At 56.7% G+C, this 22628-nt stretch overlaps 9 protein-coding genes across 9 annotated transcripts; 4 read left to right on the top strand and 5 right to left on the bottom strand.

The window, feature by feature from the left end:
* Positions 1-450: 450 nt before the first annotated feature.
* On the top strand, positions 451-2609 carry TRAVEDRAFT_72161 (uncharacterized protein; the record flags this gene model as incomplete). Its single annotated transcript, XM_008040653.1, has 12 exons — positions 451-555; positions 615-677; positions 728-830; positions 888-962; positions 1020-1068; positions 1180-1334; positions 1388-1445; positions 1502-1517; positions 1572-1751; positions 1874-1968; positions 2019-2041; positions 2104-2609. The coding sequence occupies 12 exons, from the start codon at positions 451-453 to the stop codon at positions 2607-2609; spliced, it is 1428 nt and encodes a 475-aa protein (XP_008038844.1).
* Positions 2610-3055: 446 nt separating this feature from the next.
* On the bottom strand, positions 3056-6570 carry TRAVEDRAFT_168314 (uncharacterized protein). Its single transcript, XM_008040654.1, has 12 exons — positions 6495-6570; positions 6402-6429; positions 6249-6343; positions 5950-6107; positions 5145-5227; positions 4906-4988; positions 4297-4651; positions 3909-4236; positions 3759-3848; positions 3619-3702; positions 3413-3544; positions 3056-3352 (listed from the first exon to the last, which is right to left on the bottom strand). The coding sequence occupies exons 1-12, from the start codon at positions 6517-6519 to the stop codon at positions 3251-3253; spliced, it is 1563 nt and encodes a 520-aa protein (XP_008038845.1). The 5' UTR covers positions 6520-6570; the 3' UTR covers positions 3056-3250.
* Positions 6571-6843: 273 nt separating this feature from the next.
* TRAVEDRAFT_37525 (uncharacterized protein) lies at positions 6844-7568 on the top strand (the record flags this gene model as incomplete). Its single annotated transcript, XM_008040073.1, has 4 exons — positions 6844-6861; positions 6923-7227; positions 7289-7379; positions 7497-7568. 4 exons carry the CDS (start codon positions 6844-6846, stop codon positions 7566-7568), a joined length of 486 nt encoding a protein of 161 aa, XP_008038264.1.
* A 334-nt stretch (positions 7569-7902) lies between these two features.
* On the bottom strand, positions 7903-8476 carry TRAVEDRAFT_123415 (methionine sulfoxide reductase; the record flags this gene model as incomplete). The annotated part of the gene is made up of 4 exons (XM_008040655.1): positions 7903-7964; positions 8018-8143; positions 8200-8359; positions 8414-8476. 4 exons carry the CDS (start codon positions 8474-8476, stop codon positions 7903-7905), a joined length of 411 nt encoding a protein of 136 aa, XP_008038846.1.
* A 721-nt stretch (positions 8477-9197) lies between these two features.
* On the bottom strand, positions 9198-11690 carry TRAVEDRAFT_58816 (ATP synthase F1 alpha subunit). The gene is made up of 10 exons (XM_008040656.1): positions 11587-11690; positions 11465-11519; positions 11261-11347; positions 11152-11199; positions 10448-11092; positions 10160-10392; positions 9986-10101; positions 9779-9924; positions 9656-9726; positions 9198-9603 (listed from the first exon to the last, which is right to left on the bottom strand). Exons 1-10 carry the CDS (start codon positions 11641-11643, stop codon positions 9427-9429), a joined length of 1635 nt encoding a protein of 544 aa, XP_008038847.1. The 5' UTR covers positions 11644-11690; the 3' UTR covers positions 9198-9426.
* Positions 11691-11810: 120 nt separating this feature from the next.
* Positions 11811-15604, bottom strand: TRAVEDRAFT_168329 (uncharacterized protein; the record flags this gene model as incomplete). The annotated part of the gene is made up of 14 exons (XM_008040657.1): positions 11811-11840; positions 11895-12494; positions 12558-13142; positions 13208-13303; positions 13358-13495; positions 13549-13992; positions 14048-14329; positions 14393-14626; positions 14679-15057; positions 15108-15211; positions 15263-15325; positions 15382-15401; positions 15454-15532; positions 15590-15604. The coding sequence occupies 13 exons, from the start codon at positions 15599-15601 to the stop codon at positions 12393-12395; spliced, it is 2538 nt and encodes an 845-aa protein (XP_008038848.1). The 3' UTR covers positions 11811-11840; positions 11895-12392.
* Positions 15605-16137: 533 nt separating this feature from the next.
* TRAVEDRAFT_47819 (uncharacterized protein) lies at positions 16138-17637 on the top strand (the record flags this gene model as incomplete). Its single annotated transcript, XM_008040193.1, has 4 exons — positions 16138-16185; positions 16240-16725; positions 16785-17411; positions 17467-17637. 4 exons carry the CDS (start codon positions 16138-16140, stop codon positions 17635-17637), a joined length of 1332 nt encoding a protein of 443 aa, XP_008038384.1.
* Positions 17638-19509: 1872 nt separating this feature from the next.
* TRAVEDRAFT_124366 (cellobiohydrolaseI) lies at positions 19510-20991 on the top strand (the record flags this gene model as incomplete). Its single annotated transcript, XM_008040658.1, has 3 exons — positions 19510-19801; positions 19855-20180; positions 20236-20991. 3 exons carry the CDS (start codon positions 19510-19512, stop codon positions 20989-20991), a joined length of 1374 nt encoding a protein of 457 aa, XP_008038849.1.
* A 639-nt stretch (positions 20992-21630) lies between these two features.
* TRAVEDRAFT_72170 (uncharacterized protein) lies at positions 21631-22610 on the bottom strand. The gene is made up of 4 exons (XM_008040659.1): positions 22451-22610; positions 22304-22386; positions 21833-22234; positions 21631-21774 (listed from the first exon to the last, which is right to left on the bottom strand). Exons 1-4 carry the CDS (start codon positions 22593-22595, stop codon positions 21745-21747), a joined length of 660 nt encoding a protein of 219 aa, XP_008038850.1. The 5' UTR covers positions 22596-22610; the 3' UTR covers positions 21631-21744.
* Between the last annotated feature and the right edge of the window lie 18 nt (positions 22611-22628).

Raw genomic sequence — 22628 nt, forward strand, 5'->3', positions numbered from 1 at the left:
CCCGAGCGATATGGGTGGTGGTGGGCTACGCACAAAGTGCGGACTCGGAGACGCCTTGTGAGTGAATCACTCAAATTGCCTTTTCTGGCGGTCATATCATCCGCCATGGGCGCCTGGGGCGGCAACTCTGTGCAGACCATCATCATCATATGCCGCCCTGACACCCGCGCGCCCAGTGAGATGGCCAATGGCAGAGGCATGATGATTGTGCCTGTTGAGACATGCACTGGTCCCCGGTGGACTGCATGCTATACCAACGCCTGCGCCGCCGTCACGGAGTGGTCGAGTCTTCTCGATTCCCCACCACTGCCGGGCCCGCGCTCTGTATACATACTTCCTTGCGGGCTGGTTCCCCAACCCCCACCTACCCGTTTTCTCTTCGTACATATCTCTACTGCTTTCTAATTCTGATTGTCCTGCTTTGACGCCGGTTGCTACCTTGACGCGAGCATGACGAACGCGACGAGCAACGCCGACACGGTCGCGAAACTCCTTGAAGGAGATCTCTTCACCCTCAGGAGACCGTATGCCCCGGGAGAAGAGACTGGTGTACTGGTGCGTTCTTTTAAACAAGAGGATTCGTGATGTTCGCATACAGAAGGCATGATTGACAGATTCTAGCAATAATCTCCTGCATCTCCGCTACCGCAGTCACAGGTCTTCTTCTGGCTATAGCGGTATGTCCACCCGTCCAAATGTCAAGGAGAGGTGTCTAATGTCAAGGCAGATATCTGCGTTCAACACCCGCAAGTCAACCTCTCGTAATCTCTTCGTCCGAAGTCACGTCGCTGCGTACTTCATCTGCATGCTGTCATGCGAGGTAGTGCAAAGTACGTCTCGGAGGAAATTATTGAGCAAACACGTACTGGTACTGATATATGCTCTAGCAATTGGCTCCATCATGAACGTCCGCTGGTTCAGTCAAATGGCGGTAACATTTGGACCATATTGCACGACGCAAGGTTTGATAATGTGACTTCCCACATGCAACATTCCTCGCCTGATTTAACGGTTTACAGGTGTATTGAAACACGTAGCTGATGTCGGCACGGCCTACTGGTACGCCTTTTCACTATACTGTGCCAGAGTCTTTGCCTGACGAGCACACTTCTAGGTCCTTGGTATGAAACACCTGTTGCACCTGGCGGCGAATAACGGCATTGACGGCCCAACTTTGTAGATCATTGCCACAAACACTTTCTGGATATTGTTCCTGCGCTGGAAGCTCCGGAGAGTCATCCTCATCAGCGCTTTCGTGGGCGGCTGGTCTACCATCGGTTTCATCGTAAGCGTCGGCCCCGGCCTCCTTCAGAAAGTCGAGAAGGGCCCTTTCTGTGCGTATATATTTCTTTCTATACTGACCTTGGAGCTTATGGCTATACTGCAGACGCCATTTCAGGATACTGGTGCTGGATCTCGGACGAGTACCCCTCCGAACGAATCACGTAGGTGCCTTTGATCACGTCAATAAGCCGATCCACTGATACTGTGTATTGCGTAGACTGGACTATATGATTGTGAGTATATTAGGGTACATGTCTTTCCACAAAGTACCGACCGATTCGATCCAGATGTTCCTATCCGCCCTGCTCAGCTTCATCATGTACATCCTGGTATATCTGAGGCTGCGGGGAAACATCATGCTGCACGGCTGGAGGGTGTCGTTCCGTTTCGGACGAAGAAGCACCGAGTATTCCACCAGGAGCGTCGACTCGCATGCTGTGAACGTCGCGAAGAGTATGCTACTGTGGGTGCTTCAACCTTTTGGCATGCTCTCAGGCAATCTAACATTGGACTGTCGATCTAGGTACCCGGTATGTAAGCAGGGTGAAGGGAGTGTATACTGCGTCAAAGCTGACTCGTGGTCACATGGCAGCTGGCGTATACGATACTGCTGTTGCCTATTGCGGTCTCTCGATTCGTCGAATGGACGGGGCATGAGGTGCCGTATGCGGTGACGATATTTTGGTATGCCGTCCTTTCGTATCCAAGGACGATTCATCTCATGTTTGCTTTAGCGACGCGATTTTCCTCCTTTCAGGTGCGTCGGTATCTCAGCAGGTTATGACGGCGGTGTGCTGAACTATACACTTCATTTCACAGGATGCGTGAACGTAGCACTGTTCCTCACAACTAGGCGCGTCCTCCCGGCCGGCAGCGTCGTCCCCCGGTCAATCAGCCAACGCTTCCGCATCCCCTCCCGCTCGAACACCGAGCAAAGTATATGCACCCCCTCCACCGCCGCCTTCACCGACGTCGAGAAGATGATCTACGCCGAGCACGCGCTTGGCCGCACCGACTCCATGGGCTCCGAATCAATGTACAAAGTCTCTACGCGCACGTCAACGCAGTACCCTGAAACCCCCGTGTTCTCCGTGGGCGAGCCTGCGGAGGAGTATGACGACGTCGCGCTGGACAGTGCCCGGCTCGGGTCGGAACCTGCGTGGAAACCTGCGTTAGGGTCTCCAGACGAGCTCGGACGGGGCGAGCGACTCGACATCTCAATTCGCGAGCCCCGAAGGGTGTCGTCGGAGCCCTCCCCCACGATCCCGGTCGCCATCCCTACGGGCGCGTTTAGACCGTTTGGAGACGAGTCGGGGGCTCCGTGATAGACCCCAGCAGTTTCCGCGAGGATGGCAAGATGGTGTATTTCTTGTTCGGTTTGTTGATATGATAGTCATGACTGCGATGACCTACTACGTTACATATTTTGCCATATCAGTATTTCGTACTTAGGGTAGTTGTACTTAGTGTTGTATGTTTGTGAGGACGCGCTCTGGTAGTGTCGAATGATCTAGTTTGGGTCTGCGGGTTTTGCTTCCGCCTCGCTCGACTCGGCCCGCATGAGTCTCTTGATGGTCTGCCCCTGCTCACGGCGAGTTTTTTTAACTTGCGCGCCTTCAGTCGCAAGGTCATCACGACAAGACCACTGGATACTACGATTTGAGTACAGAGACATGCTTGTCCCTCGGGTTCGGCGCCAGAGGTTGAATAAATATGGAACACCGTGCTCGAACAACGATAAAACACCGGGACACTGCGGCACAGAGAAGACGGGGGAATTATAGACGCATTCATTTTGCAAATTCCAGCGCTGTCCAGGTCCTCTAGTATAACGGTACCACTCATACAGATATGTTAGCCGACGCCCCTCCGCGCAACGTGCAGTCCCCGCATCTAGGGCAAACCCGCCATCCACCGCATCTAGCTCGCGATCGCCTCCTAACAGAGAGATGCTGCGCGCGACTTCCTATTCCTCGTCCTCCGGGTCCTCGTCCGACGGATCGTTGAAATCGTAGTCGTCCTCGTCGACGTATTCCTCATCTTCGGGGTCCTCCATAGACTCCTTGAGCTGTGCGCGCGGGTCATGTCAGCTTGGTTAGACTATAAGCGAGTGGGACGGGATACGGACCATCTCGAGGAGCTCGTGGCATTCGTTCAGGTGGGCCATGACGATGCCCTGTCCCTCGGGGATCGTCCCGTCCACGCCGACGAACTTGCCCTCCTTCCGCATAGAGTCGATCTGATGCAGCGCAAGTTGGTACTGCGGGCGTATGTTAGTCCCGCCGAACGTCTTTACCCTTGACAACCGGCGACAGGGGTAGATAGAGCACGTACCGGGTATAGGTCCCGAGGGCTAAAGGGGCCGCCGTACTTCAACACCTCGTTGAGGCATTTCTTCACAGTGGACAACTTGTTCGCCTAGGAATAGCAGCGTTAGCGCCAGCGTAAACTACCGAAAGGCCACGATCGCTCACGATAGGCATCAATTCCTCGGAGACCGGCTCGCTCGAGGAGAGCAGCCGGTAAATTAAACCGTAACATCGCCGAAGAAGGTACAGGAGAACCTGGATGGCACGTTAGAACCGTGGATCAGGGGGCGGACGCGCAAGAAGAGGCGTGCTCACATATTGGCCCTCTGGCCGATTGCCCTCTGCGTCGACGAACTTGCCGTCTACGCGCATCTTGTCGATCTCTTGCAGACTGAGGCTGTAGTTCCACAGGTCCGTCTCCCGGAGACTCCACCGGTGCGTGAGGACGAGCTGCTCAAGCTCCTTCCGGATCTCGCTCAGACGGTCATATATCGGCCGCAGTGACGATGCGACGTTCTTCGACTCGTCTTGCGCTCGGATCTCCTGCACGATGTCGAAGCAGTCCTCGAGCAAGGACGAGCATACTGCTTGCGACGCGGGTACGGTCCCTCCTGGCCCGAAAAACTTCCCATCCACGCGTTTGCTGCAAGGGGCGTAAGCTTCCACGATTGGTATCGCAAGCGTAGAATCGGTCGCGACTCACGAGTCAATCCTGCGCAGCTCTTCCTGGATAGGCTTCAATTCGGCCTTTACCCGCAGGCCTTCCTTGCCGTCCTTGCCTTCCTTCTCGCGGTGACCATCCGGCTTTGGCGTGCTCTCCCGCGTCGGCGTTTTCGATTCGGCCTCTGACGACTCGCTGTCTTGGCTTGATGCCGAGCTGTTGCCTTTAAGGTCTTCGAGTTTTTCCGCGTGTGCGTCCGCGGCGTCTACTTCTCGCGCGGTCTCCTTCGCTGCTAGCGCGACGAGCTGCCGTCGAATGTTCACCAGACGTTCGTGTATGGGGATGAGCTCTGGGGAGAGAACGGAGAGCGAGTCCTGCAGCTTGTGCAACAGGTTGTCTAAAAAGTATGAGACGTGAGCACCTCGCATACGTAGAAACCCAGTCGAAGGGTGGAGGACCTGGAGTTGGGGATACCGTTCACTATCGCCATCTTAGTCGCCGCAGGAATGTGCTCAGACTGCAGGCAGGGAGTTCGAGGGGGCGGCTATGATCAGAACTCCGAGCACAGGAAGAAGAACATAAACGAAGGGCGGCACGTTGGGATGCCCACGAAAAGCGAGCCTGCGTAACAACGTGAAGTGGGTCACTCACCACATTCGTTGAGTTGCCGGTCCAGCAGCTTGGTCATGGCTGGAGGATGCTTGCCGCTTTCCATGTCATGGTGCACGATATTTCTACGGGGCGAGTGAGCCATCAAGCGCTATGCGTGGGGTACGCCAAGACAGGACAGGGGTTGAAACCGCGCGTACGCATCACGGACGCGTTCGCGGCAGAAGCGAGCACCAGCTGACGCCTGAAACTAGTCGTTGGTGATGGGGGAATGTACGTACCGTAGCTCGGATAGACGCCGGTGGAAGGGGTTGAGGTCGGATTCGTTGTAGATGCCAGACTCGTCCATGTGGATGAGGATTTGCTGCGAACAAACTGTCAGCATAACCAGTCTATCTAGAACAGGGCTCTGCACGCATGGCGTCCCATAAATGCGCGGGAACGTAATAAAAAAGGAGAGGTTCATGGCGGAGAGCGGGGGGTAATCACGGCCAACTCTACCATTTTGTGACACTTCTTATATGCACTCGCTCGCGCCCAGACAGCCCGCGGTATCCCGCGCCCATCTACGGGTGCGCGGGGGAGGGCATCGGCCCCTCGCCCGTGCATCCGAGGTGCACAATGCCACAGAAGAGCCGCGCGACATATTCTGGCCCGTTGTGTCGTTCGCGTAGCGCAGATCGTAAGAATATAGTAATCGGTAGCGCTCCGGAGTGCTCCCGCATGGGATTTTCGCTGCGCCCAAAAACTCCGAGTGACGTGATTGGGAGAACCAAGCCTGTATTCTCAAAGGCCCAGTGTGGCCTTTGGGCCCAATCAAGCCACCTTATCTTGCAGCAGGTACCATCTCCGGAGGCTCGGAACGAGGTAAGGGTGCCCAGATCAGAGGAGGCTGCTGTGTGAACAGCAGAAGGCAGATTGTGCGTCTTCCAGGCGTCATCGCGCGCGAAGCTTGGCACCAGGAAAGGAGAGACGGCTACGAGATGCTGTCTGGGGTATTGGATATTTTTCGGCGGCGATTGAGTGCGCGATTCCAACGCATTGCCGCCGAGAAGGGGCGTGAATGATAACCTGAAGGTGACTCACCCGCATGCTGGCAATTTGGCTGTAAGTAGCGGGACATTCGCGCGTCCGGCCTATGGTGAGGTAGAAGAGGGAGAGGAGGTTGAAGACATCGGCAAGGGTCGTGTCTAGGCGGTTGTTGTATGTAGTGTGATCGTCGCGGACTTCATTCAGACGGGTGACTAGAAGTAATCCAGAGGTGTGCCAGGGTGCCGAGGCCGATCATGAGAGCGAGCGAGGTGCCGGAAAACAGTTGCGTTAGTTCGTGGATTGGCGCAGCGCGTATGACCGACACTATGGAGAAACAGCAGCGCAAGACAGACCTTGCTTCACGATCGCCTGGTACAATTGGTTCACGTCCGCGGACTTGATGAACTCGCCTCTGTTCTTCTTGAGCGCGGTCAGACGGTTCCGGATGCTAAACTTGCATCAGAACACGCTCGGACGGGGAGGTGAGCGGGGAAGGACAGACGCACTTGATGACCGCCTCCAGGATAGGCAGCTCTGAGCGATGCCGAAACATGGGGAGATCAGCCTGGCGGGTGGCTGCAGCGCGGACTCGTGCCCACCTTCCTGAGCGACCGGTGCGGACATCGCAGCCGAGATTGGTATGTCGCTACCAGCTGGGGTGTTCCTGCGCGTGTTCTGCGGTTGGTCCGGGCTAGATGGGCGGGTTCCGGGACGAGCAGGACGGTGGCTCGAACGAGAGAGTTCAGGAAGAGTTGTGCTGAGCAGCTCCGCGCTCGGCTCTCGAGAGTGGCCTCGGCCACGTGCGTATTACCGCAAAGGGCCTGGTTTCCCACGGCTGATACTTTATCAGTACTGCTCACCCGAAACAGCACAGCAGCTCGTGTTACGCCTTCCTCCGTTCCACCTCCAACACACCGTCAACCTCCCCCCTAGCGTATGTCATCGACGATGGACAAGATCAAGGAAGTGTGTAGGCATTTACGTGCCCAATACTGGACGTGATTGACTCACCAGATCGCGAACACAGCGTCTTCAATCCCTCCGCACTGAGGCAGACAACGCAGTCGCGCGCGCAGAGGAGGCCGAGGCCAAGAACAAGAAGTACGAGCAGACGCTGCTCGAGAAGGACCAAGAGATCACCTCGCTCCAGCACAAGATCTCCGTGCTCGACAGCGACCTCGAGAAGGCCGAGCAGAAGCTCGCCGATCTCAAGAGCGCGCAGGAGGACGGGGAGCAGAGCCGGACCGCGAACGAGGGCCTCCAGCGGAAGATCCAGCTGCTCGAGGAGGAGCTCGACGCGGCGGACAAGAACCTGAAGGACGCCATGGACAAGTACGTAAATCATCAGGGACCCGATTAACCCCCTGCCGACGCGTAATATCCGCCCCATTAGGCTGAGACAGGTCGATGTCAAGGCGGAGCACTTCGAGCGGCAGGTTACGCGTCTCGAGCAAGAGCGCGACCAGTGGGAGAAGAAGTACGAGGTACGTGATACGCCCAAGTTGTCTGCAGTGTCCCCTTTCCACCCACTGCACTCGTATCGCGACTGCACGATCACCAATCACGATGTACTGACCACCATTATGTTTGCGCGTTTACAGGAGGCGCAAGAGAAGTACCGCGCGTCCAAGGCAGAGCTCGACGAGCTCGTCAGCAGCATGGAGGGTCTCTGATCGCCCAACATACGTCAATGTACTATACAAGACCTTCGTATCTCAGGCAGGGCACTCTCGGTCCACGCGCCTGCCGTCTCCCCCGCCGATCTCCCGCGATGGTCATCACGATCTCATACCTGGCACCTCATCTACCCTACGCGTCGTCGAACTGGTTAAGCATTCCTCATTCAAGCTGTGTATAGTGATCGCAATGGCAGGATGGTTTCATTGGGCTCCCGAACTGTAAGAAGCTCGCCCGCATCGTGAATTCCAACCAACGCGGTATATTGATACATGCTTCCTGACAAACTGATCATCACCAAATACACCTCAATCTGCTCAACGTAACCCTCTAGTCGGACTTCCCCTCGTGGAAGTTCAAGGACACGGAGTTCACGCAGTGACGCTCATCGGCTGCGCAATGTCTAGTCAGTACCCGTGCTAAGACGCATATATGACAGACCTACTAGGCGTAGGGTAGCCCTCTCCCTTGAAGACATGGCCGAGGTGACCCCCGCAAGCCGTGCAGGTGATCTCGATGCGCGTCATGCCAAACGTGCGGTCCTCATGGCGTTGGACCGCTCCAGGGATAGCTACCGGAAGTATTTAGCTCCCGCGAAGCTATACCGAACGCATACATCCCACTCACCGTCGAAGAACGCGGGCCAGCCACAGCCGCTGTTGAACTTGGTCGCGCTCTTGTACAGGGGCGTGCCACACCCCGCACAGGTGTACACGCCCTCCTCCGAGAACTTGTCGTACTTGCCCGTGCCCGCGCGCTCCGTACCCTTCTCTCGGAGGATACGGAACTATCACAGAGGTTCAGCGATGGAAACGGGTGCATCGGTGTCGGGTCCGCGCACCTGCTCAGGGTTCAGGATGGCCCTCCACTCGCTCTCGCTCTTGCTCTTGCTAGGGTCGGACATCGTTGGCTGGGTGCTGTGGAAGTGTCGGCTGAAGGTGCTGTTTGGTGCAATCCCGCCAAATACTGGTCGGTTTATATGCCTGCAGTGCGTCGCGAGGCTATTCGTGCGACCGTTCGCAGCCCGTGAGGCGGTACGAGAGTACAAGGCGTATCGTGCGAGGGTGGCGACGGGAGTGAAGGAGGGGGACATCGCATTATGATCTGCTCACTACAGCTGGTAAAGAATCGATAGGCCGTTTTTCTGATCGCTCGCCTCAGAGATTTTGTTTACCTGTGGGGCCGTACAAATAGGCGGCATATGTCGGCACACCAAAATCAGGCAGGCTTACGGCGTTGGGCTCTGACAGCGCTGGTAAGAGCCACAGCGACCGCCCAAACGGCCTCAGCCATTGGCTGAGGGGTGTTTGTCCGGCCCCACACAGTAAACAAGGCCCCAAAGGTGAGCCGCCGAAAAAACGGCCTATCGTTTCTTTACCAGCTGTAATTCTTGCTCATCCGCCGCACTCACGCCTTTCGCCGAGTCCCCCGCACTCCCCGCGTCATCCCACGTGATCCTGGCGGTCGCGTTCTGTCACCGTGTGTGACGGGGAGGTTGTCGCATCCTACGAAACACCCCTATCTAAGCGGCAGGTTCGTCGTCTGACACAAGGAACAGTGTCGCACTATAGGCAGTGCCTGTATAGCGTTGATACCCTGGATTGCATGCGGGAACGGACTACAATTCCGTGATGAGCAAACAATGCATTGCTATAGTTTGTTTGGTATTGACATAAACACGCAAATCTTGGTCACAGCGAAACAGCTGGCATTACCTTCGATCCTCTAAGCTCCCATGCACAGAAGACACAAGCTGGACAATTACGCGACCATACTAAGTCGTCCTCGATTGCGACATGGTTATAGTACTGATAGGCAGAGCTAAACAACAGCATTTTGTTCGCGGTCTACCGTCTACGCGGAGGTGAAAGAGGCGACGTGCTCCTCGACGATCTTCTTGATCTGGCCCTCGATCTCAGGGGTGATGTTGCCCTTGGCGATCTCGGTGAGGAGACCGGAGTGCGCCGCAGCGAGGTGGCCACGGAACTCCGCCTCCCACTTAGTGATCTGGTCGACGGGGATGGGGTCAAGCTGCACAACGGTGTTAGTACGGACATAACACTTCATAACCGAATACACGTACGAGACCGTTGACACCAGCGTAGATGATGGGGACCTGGATCTCCATCGCCAGGGGCTGGTACTGGCCTTGCTCTGCAAAAGAAATGTCAGAAAAATGTGCAACTCAATATCACACAAAACCTACTGAGCAGCTCAGTCAGACGGGCACCACGCGACAGGAGGAAACGAGTAGACGCGTCGAGGTCGGAACCGAACTGGGCGAAGGCGGCGACTTCACGGTACTGGGCAAGGTACAGCTTGAGCGAACCGGCGAACTTCTTCATGATCTTGCTGTAAACATAAAATAGGGCGATGAATAGACGCAACATAGAAGATGAAATTGTGGGCTTACGTCTGCGCGGCTGAACCGACACGGGACACGGAAAGACCGACGTTGATGGCGGGACGCACACCACGGAAGAAGAGCTCGGCCTCCAAGAAGATCTGGCCGTCGGTGATGGAGATGACCTGCAAAACAAAAACACCATTTACTAATTGAAGACCTGTGCTGTCCGCAAGCACTCACGTTCGTGGGAATGTACGCGGACACATCACCACCCTGGGTCTCAATGATAGGCAGAGCGGTAAGGGATCCACCGCCGAACTTCTCGTTCATCTTCGCCGCACGCTCGAGGAGACGAGAGTGCAGGTAGAAGACGTCACCGGGGTAAGCCTCACGACCGGGGGGACGACGGAGGAGCAGTGACATCTGACGGTAAGCAACGGCCTGCTTCGACAAATCATCGTAGATGATGAGAGCTGGAAAAATCGAATGTGAGACGATTTGTGCATGCAAAAATTTCTGCCTACGTACCGTGCTTGCCGTTGTCACGGAACCACTCGCCCATGGCACAGCCAGAGAAAGGAGCGAGGTACTGGAGGGGGGCAGCCTCGGAGGCGGTGGCCGCAACGATGATAGTGTACTTCATCGCGTCGTTCTCCTCAAGGGTCTTGACGAGCTGGGCGACGGTCGAACGCTTCTGGCCAACAGCGACGTAAACACAGTAGAGCTTCTTGTCCTCGTCCTTGCTGTCGTTCCACCGCTTCTGGTTGAGGATGGTGTCGATAGCGACGGCGGTCTTACCGGTCTGACGGTCACCGATGATAAGCTCACGCTGGCCACGTCCAATGGGGACCATGGCGTCGATGGGCTTGATACCGGTCATCATGGGCTGGTTGACCGAGCGACGCGGCAGAATACCGGGGGCCTTAAGCTGGGCACGGCTGCGCAGGGTGGTGGGGATGGGGCCCTTGCCGTCGATGGGGTTACCGAGAGCGTCGACGACGCGGCCGAGCAACTCGGGGCCGACGGGGACATCGACAATCTGGCCGGTACGCTTGACGGTGTCGCCCTCCTTGATGTAACGATCGTTACCGAAGATAGAGACACCGACGTTGTCCGCCTCCAAGTTCAAGCACATGCCACGGATACCAGAGGAGAACTCCACCATCTCCTCGGCTGTACGGTGCGAGCTCCGACGTAAGCACGAATGCAGGGGCGAGTAGAACGCGACGTACCCTGCACGTTCTTGAGACCCCAGACACGCGCAATACCGTCACCAACGCCTTGAGTACGACACGTCATAAGCCTCCCTGGGTGTATTGTCATGCCAGACGATGCACTCACTAAGAACGCGACCGGTTTCCTCGACATTTGCGCCCACGGAAGTGCCAGCTATGCGGGACTCGAGGATGGAAGAGACCTCAGACGCAGCTACGCGTGACGTGTCACGAGTCCCCACACGAAAACATCATAGCGCGCATGCCAACGCAGCAGGAGAAGGACTGCATGAGCGGCCGTCATTGGCAAGCAGAATGCAGCAACACATACCGGCCTTAGCTGTCGCGTACGAGCGCGAGACAGCAGGGGTACTGCGGGCAGCGGTCTTGGTTGCGGACAGGCCCGTTGAGCACACGAAAACTGGGGAAAATGAGGAGAAAAGCGGGGCGCACTTTGGTGGCGGCCAGCGCAGCTGCGCGGACAGTGTTTCTGAGGGCGACTCTGTGCATGGTGCGCTCGAGGGGGAGGAGGAAAGAGGGAGGGATGAAGTCGTCGGCCGTAGGGACGACCCGGGTACCCAAAGTTTGCCTTACATAACCCGCTTTCGGGCGCCGCCCCAATATCCTGTTCCCCCGTCTTCCGAGGTCCTCCTTGCGCTCGCGGTCGTCGCCGTCGACGCTGCCGGCCATGGCATCTCTCCTCAGACGTGAGTAAAGTGTGCTCATCGTCTCCTCCATGACCTCGCTCACCCTCTCTGCAGCCACTCTCCGTGCGGTCGCAACCCGCGGGCTGCACACCCAGACAGTGCCCACGACTACCCCCGGCGCGCTCTCGTTAATTCGCTCGCAGCCCTCGCACTATGTCGTCGCCAGCGTGGCCGGCAGAAAATACCTCCTCACGCCTCGCGACCTCCTCACCGTCCCGCGTCTCAAAGACGTAAAAGTTGGCGACGTTATCAAGCTGTCCGACATCCACGAGCTGGGCTCTCGCGAATACACCGTCCGCGGCAGCCCGACCATTCCTCCGGAGCAGGTCCGAGTAGAGGCGACGGTCGTCGAACATACGAAGGGCAAGATGGAGCACATCTTCAAGAAGAAGAGGAGAAAGGGTTACGAGAGGACGGTCGACCACAAGCAGACGTACACGCGTTTGCGCATCGGTCCTATCGACATTGTAGAGAACGCCTCGTCATAGTATTGCAACTAGCATTCACCACGGATCTCATAGCATACAAGCATAGGACTAATAGTGACGATCATTATATCTCGCCCTCCTCGGGAGTCTCTGCACGCGGTGGCGGTTCGACAGGTGCGGCCTTTTCCACCGGAAGTGCTTCCGGCGGGTTGCTGTAGCGTGGCCTCTGCGTAAGATCAGAGACGTCAAAACTGCTAAAGTCCGAGGCCAAGACGAACGCATCCCGCACCTTTTCCGCCCTCTCATCAAACGGCCGATCCTCATACGCGCCGCGATCACGTTTCTCGCGCGGGTCGGCCTCCTTGTAGAGCGACGTGCTCCTCGCCCTCTCCCTGAACGCAGGAGCGGGAGCAGGGGCAGGGGCGGCGTCGTGAGCGCTGTACGCATCATCCCACTCAGTGCGCGAGCCCCGGCGATCGCTTCGGCGTTCGTCCCTGTCATAGTCGCGGTGCCTCGATGATCTGTAGTAGTCCCGATCCCGGTCCCTGTCTCTGTCCCGTTCGCGCTCGCGCTCGCGGTCCTTGTAGTACGGCTTGTCCTTGGTGTATTCACGCTCGCGACCGTGGTCCCTCGAAGCATGGCGCCCATGACTGTCACGGTCTCTCTCGCGCCGCTCACTTTTACCGTCGCGGTCATGGTGGCGATCCCGGTCGACGTCTCTGTCTCGGTCGCGATCCCGGTGGTCGCGGTCCCGCTCGCGCTCACGTTCCCTCTCACGCTCGGGTTCGCGCTCCTTTACGGGCTCCTTCCTCTTCCTGCTAGTGGTCGAGGCGCCGTCTTCGGAAGCTTCACGTTCGCGCTCTCGCAGCCGTTCCTGTCAATGAGCGCAAAGATGTATGAGTAAGGGCGCTTACATGCAGGACGTTGCCGCAGACCTGCCTTCTGCCTCTTTACGAACTTGGCGAACGCAGTTTTCCTGCCCTCGTCGTCATCAACAGCCTTGAATTCAGCGAGCTCTTGAATGAACGGCAACGCCTACGAAAAAAGCTTAGATTGTGATATCTCAAAACGACGTCGCATAAAACTCACCTCTTCAAATGACAGAGCGGCGTCGTGAAGCTCGGGGACCTTCTTCAGTGCGTAACGCAGGTCATCCTGCAGGTGCCTCTGCTTCCTCTCCGCGCGGCGCTTCTCTTCCGCCTGCTTCTTCAGAGCGACCTGGTGCAGCTGAACAGGAGTGTTACTTTCGAATATCTCCTCAGCGGACGGGAATGACATACCGAGTCGTAGATCTCCTTCAGATCCTCGTCGGTGAGAGCCTTGACACCCTCATCTTCATCGGCCTTGACAACGGCGACGAAGTCCTCCCCTGTAGTCTCCGGGCCGACCTCGAAAAGTTGGGGTCGCGACTCGACAGAAGAGCCCTCCGCCTGAGCAGTGCCTTCAGTAGCCTCTGCGCCTTCGTCAGTCTGCATCTCTGACACCTTCGCGCTGTCTTCCAGCGCCTTGTTGTGGCGTTTGATAGCACCCATCGCGATTTCAATCTTTCCATCGAGCTTCTGGTCGAGCGCGTCGACGATATCCCAGAAGAGCTCGATGGGGTTCGAGCCGGGGTTGCCGAGCATGTTGAGGTAGCGCTCATCCGTGGAGAAGTTGGGATATACGTCCTTCCACTTGGTGCGCGCCTTGATCTCTCCGGACTCGACAAGACCGTTCAGCAAACCCTAGACATGGCTGATTAGTCTGTGAGAATGTATTGAATTGCACTGTCGGACATACCCTGAAAGCCTCGCGCGCCTTGCGCTCCTTGCGAGTCTTCTCGACCTGACGCCGGCGCATCTGTTCCTCGAACTCACGCTCCCGCACACGGCTATAGTCCTCGAACGCCAGGAGGACATCTAGCGTAGGAAGCTTCTGGAGCTCGGGATCCTCCTTCCACTCCTCAGACTCGAGTACCATGTGGTACGCCTGCCGCCACCGAGTGAGGACGTCCACGTCCATCCTCTTGAAGAGCGCCACGATCTTCAAGATGCTACGTGATCGAGCTGCACGAGTCTCTTGCTACAAAATGCAGTGGATGATGAACTACCACCGCTTGTGCTTGAAAAGACAAGAAGGACGTACCACTTCGCGCTGTTTCAGCTCATCGACGTACTCTTCGAAAATGAGCTTTCGCTCGGCCTCAATCTTGCCTTGTTGCCAAATGGGATGTTGGGCAAACAGTCTGTCTGCAGTGGCGAACGTGGTGTAGTGGAAGACGTTGGGATTGCCCTTAAGCATGTTGCGGAGAGACGGGCGGAGCTTGGTAAGGCGAGCTTCGCGCTCCTCCTGCTCCTTAGCACGCAGCCCGTCCACATACTAATTTGCGTGAATTTAGAGCAAAATACCCGATATAATGAATCAAACTAACCTTCTGCCATGTCGCTTTCTTCTCGGCCAGGGTGTTCAGCGCTTTATAGAGAGGATCAGTGATGATGGCTCTCATCGTCATATCCCACGTCCAGTTCCCGTCTATACCCGCCTTGCGTAAGAGATGAGTGAACGCCTTCTCTCCTTCCTCGACCGTGGCAAAACCGTTGTGGGGGATGACGGGGTCATCAGGCAGATTGGGGCGAGCAGGAAGGATGCTGGTGGCGCTGAACGGAAGACCGCCGGTATGCATGCCCACGGCACCGTTTTGTCCGTTGAGTGGGGGCTGTTGACCGGGGGCGAATGAGGATGTGTCAGTCCCGCCTAGAGCGTTGGGGGCACCTTGCATAGAGACCGGGGCGAAGCCTGCGCCGGTCGGGCTAGGGCGCGTCAAGACCATAGCGGACGCAGACGGAAGCGGCGAACTTACACGAGTGATGAGGCAGGTTGCGCGGCAGGCCCATCCTTTTCGACTTTTTCTAACAACAAGAGCAACTCGTCTGGCATGTCCCACTTCGACTCCTTCGTCTCCGTCTGTATGGAAGGGTCAACAACCACAGCGAATGCAAAACCTCTGGTACGCACGTTATAGTAATATTTCCGCCCGCCGGAGAAGTACTCCTTCCATTTGGTCTGGTTCAGGGCTTTCTGAGTGACAAGATAATCTCAGTTAGACATTCATCAGTCACGACATGTAGACACACCTCGAACGGCGTCTTCAAGTCTGTAATATGCTGTAAGCATCGATATACGCCATACGTTTACTATTCACGCACCATCTGGTTTCTCCCATACACTCTCCCTCGTCTGGGTGTTGAACCAATATGTACGCCCTTCCGGGTTCCGGTGCTCGGTCTGTTAGGTTATTCAGCGATGAATGCTGCTCGCCTGCATCTGGTCAAGAGAACGTACCCAGAGACTCATCACAGCAAAACTTGTTCAGCACTAGCAAGTGGTACGCGAAAGGACAGATGAGGGAGGAGGGAGAGAGTGAGAACGCCCTGACGCTGCGGCAGATGGGTGGTCATAGGCGCCCATGCACTACCGCCTCCGCGATCGGCGTCTGCCTCTGAGCGTCTTCACTATAATACACTTGGACGAATGCACGAACGCAGCTCAGTTGGTACGCTCTTTTGTCGCCCATGCCATCTCGATTATCCAGTTAGAGATACCTGCTCGTAATTGGAGACGCGAGGCTTTGCTGTACATAACCCTCCTACATCCAGGCCTAGCACATCGCCAGACGACTTGCCAGTGTCACTTGCGTAGGCAAGCGCCGCGAATGACCCGGTCAAACACGAAGGCCGGAACATTGTACGTCACATTCATCATGTTCGCAGTTGTTCGAAGCCAGCTTAATAATGACAACGTTGTGAACGCCATGAAGAAAAGCCGGCCACTAGTCCCCTTCCCCCTGGGCACACACGCCACTCTCCATTAATCCGAAGGTACAACTCAACATGAAGCTCACGAGCCATATGCAAACATTGCTGGCTACCGCACTTAAGGTGGACGGTATGTCTTACTATGGCTTGGACTTATCCAGCTGAACGAAGTCACAGAACATTAGTCCCCAAGCCGCAAAGGCAAATTCGAATGGGCCTCGTGCCAAGGTCTCTCTGGACGACGTGCCGCCCGAGCTCATCCATGAGATCCTCTTGCTCGTTCCTCAGCCCTTCATTCTCAACTTTGGCTTGACCAGCCGAAAGAACTACGAGCTATGCCAGCGGGCGCTGCACTACCGGATCGTGCTGACCCACGAGAACCTGTCCTCCCTCCACTTTCCCAAGATTGCTCGAGACGACCCCGCCCTTCGCTGGGTCAAAGAGTTGAAGCTAGGATATCAAAGTGACTCTGGATGGGACGTCCTGAGTGACGGATCGATCCTGATGGTGTTCCCTAACCTCCGTGTGTTGGACGCGCTCGGCCACGCACCTATGAGAGGATGGGCTGGGCTCCTACACGTTATCGACAGCCTGCCTTCTACCGCGACGCATCTCAGCGGCAACATGTACTGCACCGGTGACTCGCATGTGTGGCCCACCGATGTGAGTCCACCTGTATATCCTAATTGCTCCCTCTGTCCCATGTTGATGCGTGTGTCTAGCGCACGTTTCCTTCGTACAAGTCTCTCCTCTTGACACTCAAGACAGAGCACTACGGTCTAGAAGACATCGTTGGTCACTGCGCTTTACCCGCGACGCTATCAGCGAGCTTCCCGTGCCTTGTCAGCCTAACGATGGACCTCAGGTTCCGCCTTCGCGACACCTCCGGGTTTTGGAATGGATGCCACTTCCCCGCACTCCGGAGCTTCACCCTCATCCGACTACCGATGGCCCTCGAGGATGGCCGTGCGCTGGCTTCTCTGCTCTCGCGTCACGCAAGCACACTTCGTGAAATATCTTTCACTGAGGTGTCTCTACCTCCAGAGGCCGCACCCTTGTTCGCACGCGTCCCGTGCAAGCCCGAGCGTGTGTGCGCCTGCATCCACATGGCTATCATCCTCGGACAGTCGCCGACACTGTGTTCTGCGCTGCAAACTCTCCACATCATCTCTTGTTTCCATGGCATGAGGGGTATCGAATCGGTTGAAGTCCTGCCTCCTTGCATGCTGTATGCTGTTCACACGCTCCACGTCGATATGGATGCGATCACCGAGGGTGCACTTTCACTGGACGACGTCTCTCGCCTTGTTCCAAAGATACGCACCGTGACTGTCCATTTCAGACTCACTGTGAGCTTTGAGATTCTAGCGTGAAGATTCCAACTCAAATAAGCTCCTCTCGCAGGATTCGCACAAAGCAGCACAAGCTTTGCAACATTTCAAAGACCAGAAAACCTTCCTCTGGAACTGCGCCGTGCTAGAGAAGATAATCTTGCTGCCCGTCGAAGAGGAATCCTCGACCTTTGTTCTTGTACGGTCCCCGAAGTACGGCCCCGTCAAACTACGGAAAATTTAACGCGACTACGCGGTAAGCGGCGACTTGCGTGGTGAGGTTCTGGTGTCTCTTTTACTAAGTCTGTAGAACTCACGACGTCGATCTACTAGGCGCGCTATTCGGCTGCAATATCCCTCGTAACCCTTCTCCCCATTTCAATAACAAGCTTGCTTTGCTTCACTTCGCTATTCCGCATTTGTCTCATGCAACACAGCACACATCGTCTCTGATATCACCCGATCACAAACATCATCTTTTACGGTTAAACATTTTGGATACCCTCATGACATCGGAACCGATAAAGCATGCAACGACGACCCTGCTAGGAGCAGAATGTCAAGCGCTCCCGACGCCTCACAACACCTCGACTGAGTGCGTTCACCGGAGAATTTGTCTCGATGTTCCATCAGGCTTCATCACGCTCATACGGGTCCCGCTCCCGACGACGTTGCGGGCCCAGTCAGTGCATTCTTGTCACCAGATGAGTCTTGCCACGGATGCGCGACGTCACTGCGCAGTGTGATGTAGCTCCGCCATCCTTCGCGTTCTCCCGAGGTGAGTCTCTCTCCGCTGTTTCGTCGGCCGGGATAATAATCGGGTTGCTTGCAGATCTGGCGCGCTGCCGGCCTCATAAGTGCGCATCGGCACCTGCGCATTTAGAGACTACAACTGAGCGTCGCTTGCTACTGCAGCCACTGTCACCGCATGGTGAACTGACACGGTAACTGACCCAAGTATAATAAGTGATAACCGCCCGCCCCATCGTGGAATACCCCCGACCCGCCAGCACATACCCATGTCGGGAGCGCATCTACTACAGGTCTTGTGCTCCTTTTGACGGATCTAAATACGGTGTTGTGGGCGCAGCGGATATGAACTGAATGGTGCTATTTATACCTCTGTCTAGAAGTTACTATAGCCTCCGAAAGGTACCGTAGAAGGTCATTGAACACGCTGTCTAAGTGTCTAACCGTGAACGGTTACAGATTCTGCATAATTCCACATACCAGCTACCCTGACATCCGTTCCATCTGGCCGCGCTCGCAACCAGCTCAGAGCGTCCATGGGCCTCTTCAGTCCCCCGATGCGCTCTCTGAGGCTCTCCCACCAGTCTTTGATGGAGAATCGCTTGGCGTGCGTGTCGAGAAGAGAAGGGCAAGAAAAGGGTTGTCAAGTGAGCTGGTATGTGGGGCGGCTTAGACCGACGAGTCGGCATGACGTCCAGTCGTTGAGTCGCTAGCCGGATATTCCCCGGCGGACGCCCTACGTATGCGGGGTACGGCGGTGCAGGCGGATTTGAGCCCGAGAAGCCGTCGGTTCTGGGGTTCAGAAATTCGTGGTCAGTCTTCGCATCGATGTCCGTGCCGTTCCGTTGATTGGCCCTTCGCTAGGGCATTCGTCTAGGACGGACTCTCTTCGGGATCGGACCAGCTCATAGCTCCACCGTCATCACTTCGGCCACCATGTTCAGCTCGGGCAGCAGGCGTTCGCGAAGCTCCTCAAGAGCGCAAAGCGGCACTGACGGCACTCATGTGCACGTGCATCCCAACCGACGGATCCTCCTCGGGTTGCGCAACAACATCACCTCGAACAGAGGACGTTGTAAAGTGGTTTCTCCCTCTGGCTCGCACCCGTGCTCTCGGTTACTTTTCGGTGCCTCCGACTTGCGGCCAAGTTTGCGCATCGTACACTGGGCGATATTGGTCTCCGCGCGACGGCGGCGGCGGGAGAATCACTATGTCCCGCCTGCTCATCTTGCAGCTGAGCCTCCCGACGCCGGGTTTATTCCGCCAACAAGAGGTATAAAATCTGCTGCGAACGACCGTCAACCTCATTGACTCAACAGTCGCTCCCCGGTACCCACAGCTCCGTCCTCGGCTTTAGCAGACCAACATGTTCCCCACAGCCGCTCTCCTCTCGCTCTCCTTCGTGGCGATCGCCTACGGCCAGCAAGTTGGCACGCTCACCGCCGAGTCGCACCCCAAGCTTAGCGTGCAGCAATGCACCGCGGGAGGTAGCTGCTCAACCCTGCAGCGCTCCGTCGTCCTCGACTCCAACTGGCGTTGGCTCCACGATGTCTCTGGCAGCACTAACTGCTACACCGGCAACACCTGGGACGCGACGCTCTGCCCCGACCCGACCACCTGTGCCGCCAACTGCGCGCTCGACGGTGCTGACTACACTGGTACGTCTTATTTGTTCACAAAACTGCTTCTGCGTACTTACCATGACCTCCAGGCACTTACGGTATCACGACCAGCGGCAACGAGCTCAACCTGAAGTTCGTCACGGACGGCCAGTACTCCACGAACATCGGCTCTCGCGTCTACCTCCTCTCCGACGACGACAGCACGTACGAGATGTTCAACCTCAAGAACCAGGAGTTCACCTTCGATGTCGACATGTCGAACCTCCCTTGCGGCCTCAACGGCGCGCTCTACTTCGTGGAGATGGACAGCGATGGAGGCGCTTCCCGCTTCCCCACCAACAAGGCGGGCTCCAAGTACGGAACCGGCTACTGCGACACCCAGTGCCCGCACGACATCAAGTTCATCAACGGCGAGGTACGGCAGAGCGACTCTCCATTATGAGCAGGACGATGCTGACTCCGTGCGCCAGGCCAATGTTCTCGGCTGGGAGGGCTCCGCGAGCGACCCGAACGCCGGCAGCGGCCAGTACGGAACGTGCTGCAACGAGATGGACATCTGGGAGGCGAACCAGAACGGCGCAGCGGTCACGCCGCACGTCTGCTCCGTCGACCAACAGACCCGCTGCGAGGGCACGGACTGCGGCGACGGCGACGAGCGGTACGACGGCATCTGCGACAAGGACGGCTGCGACTTCAACTCCTTCCGCATGGGTGACCAGACCTTCCTCGGCCTCGGCAAGACGGTCGACACCAGCCAGAAGTTCACCGTCGTCACCCAGTTCGTGACCGCGGACAACACCACGTCCGGCGCGCTCTCCGAGATCCGCCGCCTGTACGTCCAGGGCGGAAAGGTGATCGCGAACTCGAAGACCAACATCGCAGGCATGGACACGTACGACTCCATCACCGACGACTTCTGCAACGCGCAAAAGCAGGCGTTCGGCGACACCAACACGTTCGAGAAGCTCGGCGGCCTCACGGAGATGGGCGCGGCGTTCGAGAAGGGCATGGTCCTCGTCATGAGTATCTGGGACGACCACGAGGCGAACATGCTCTGGCTCGACAGCGACTACCCCACCGACGCTGACCCGTCCAGCCCCGGTGTCGCTCGCGGCCCGTGCCCGGCCTCTTCTGGCGTCCCCACCGACGTCGAGTCGCAGAGCGCGAACGCGAACGTCGCCTTCTCGAACATCAAGTTCGGTCCTATCGGCTCTACCTACGCCTAAGTGAGTGGTCGTGTCCTCCTGTCCGATTCTTGACTTACAAGTGCGCCCGTAGGGTGATGTGTAGACGCCTGTAAGGGGGAGGAGTCCGTCCCAAAAGTTCAGAGATTCGTGACATCTTTACCAGTCCGAGAGACATGTATCCGCTCCATAGCAGCGAACAGCGCTCGTTTTTCATTTTACATCTCGCGGATGGCTGTCGGATGTGGCACTTCAACTTGGACTGCAAGACTTGTCTAGATCCCAGCACCCGCTTAACCCCTCTGCAGAGTCCATACCCGCCGTTCGTCAAGGGTGTTGAAGCATTCGACTGTTGTGTCGGTGTTTCACGCTCAAGAGTGGGTCTGACTTCAAGGTGCGGTTCCACAGCCACAGCGCTTGCATCGCTACTGCGAACGACGTACTGACGTGTCCTCCGGCTGCCTCGGAATAACTGAAAGAGCCCAAACATGATGCATGAGCTCGTCGACTTCTCTGGGGAGCCTAATGACGAGGCCACAACTGAAATTCCCAGAAGAAGTACTCACCAGGTTGGTGTGAAGCTTTGGCAAGAAAACGTTCTTACGTTTGCGCTCAGCTTGTCTTTGAGTGCGAAATTCACTTACCAGTCACTTCTGAATTCCAACGCCGCAGACACTCGGACCTGTAAAAGTTTAATAGCACCGATTACCGCCACCAAAGCGTCCGGGGCACCCTATACAAGGAAGACCAGCCCAATATATATAGTCGTAGTGAACATCAAGGGAGATTAGCGCATTAATGCATTTTCCTGTCCTCGAAGAACCGCTGTCAAGTATAGTTACGTTAACAAATAGCGCATTCACACCTCACACCGACCACTCACCCTGAGATGCCGCAGCTGCCACACACACGTCGCGATGAGTACGCCCATCTGCGCGAGCGTGTACCACACTGCACGCGAGTTCGTGTCCTCGCTGAGGTCCCGGAAGGCGGCCTCGCGCTCGCGCTGGTACTGCTGCTCGCGGCGGATGTCCTCAAGCTTCATGTTCAGGTCGCGCAGCTTCTGCGAGAGCTCGGAGACGTGTGAGCGGTCGTGGTCTGCGTCGGGCTTCGTGCTTCCGATGACGACGTCGAGGTAGAGCCGGATGTGCGTGGTCGCGAACCAGGACGTGCCATAGTTGCTTGAGAGACAGATGGAGTGGTCCCCGGAGTCGTGCGACGTGAAGGTGAAGCGGCTGTCTGACGGCCCGCGAGTCTTGACGACGTTGTGGCCCGTCTCGAGTTCCTGTAGTCACAACGCAGAAGTGGTGTGGGGTGAGTATGAGTGAACAGGACAAAGGTGGCGCAGACTCACGTCCACTTCGACCAGTATGCCTAGGTTGGGGTTTTCAATGTATTTCTGTTCTGCCTCGGACCACTCAAGGGCCCTGTAATGTCCTGCAAGGGGTATGTAGTATGTTAGGACCGGGTAGGTGGCAGCACGGTGTCACCTCGGACGTACCCTCTACGACCGTGTCCGTCGGGAGCTCTTCAATGAAGCACCGCTTCTCATTGGTGTCCAAATAGAAGTGCAGCGCGTTCGCAGCCGCGGCAAAGACGAGCAGGAGACATAGTGAAAGAAGTGGTGGTCGCCGGGGGAAAGCCATGGAGGGACAGGGACGGAAGGCGTGGCGTGGCGG

This window comes from Trametes versicolor, assembly GCF_000271585.1.
Source record: "Trametes versicolor FP-101664 SS1 unplaced genomic scaffold TRAVEscaffold_6, whole genome shotgun sequence".
NCBI lineage: Eukaryota > Fungi > Basidiomycota > Agaricomycetes > Polyporales > Polyporaceae > Trametes > Trametes versicolor.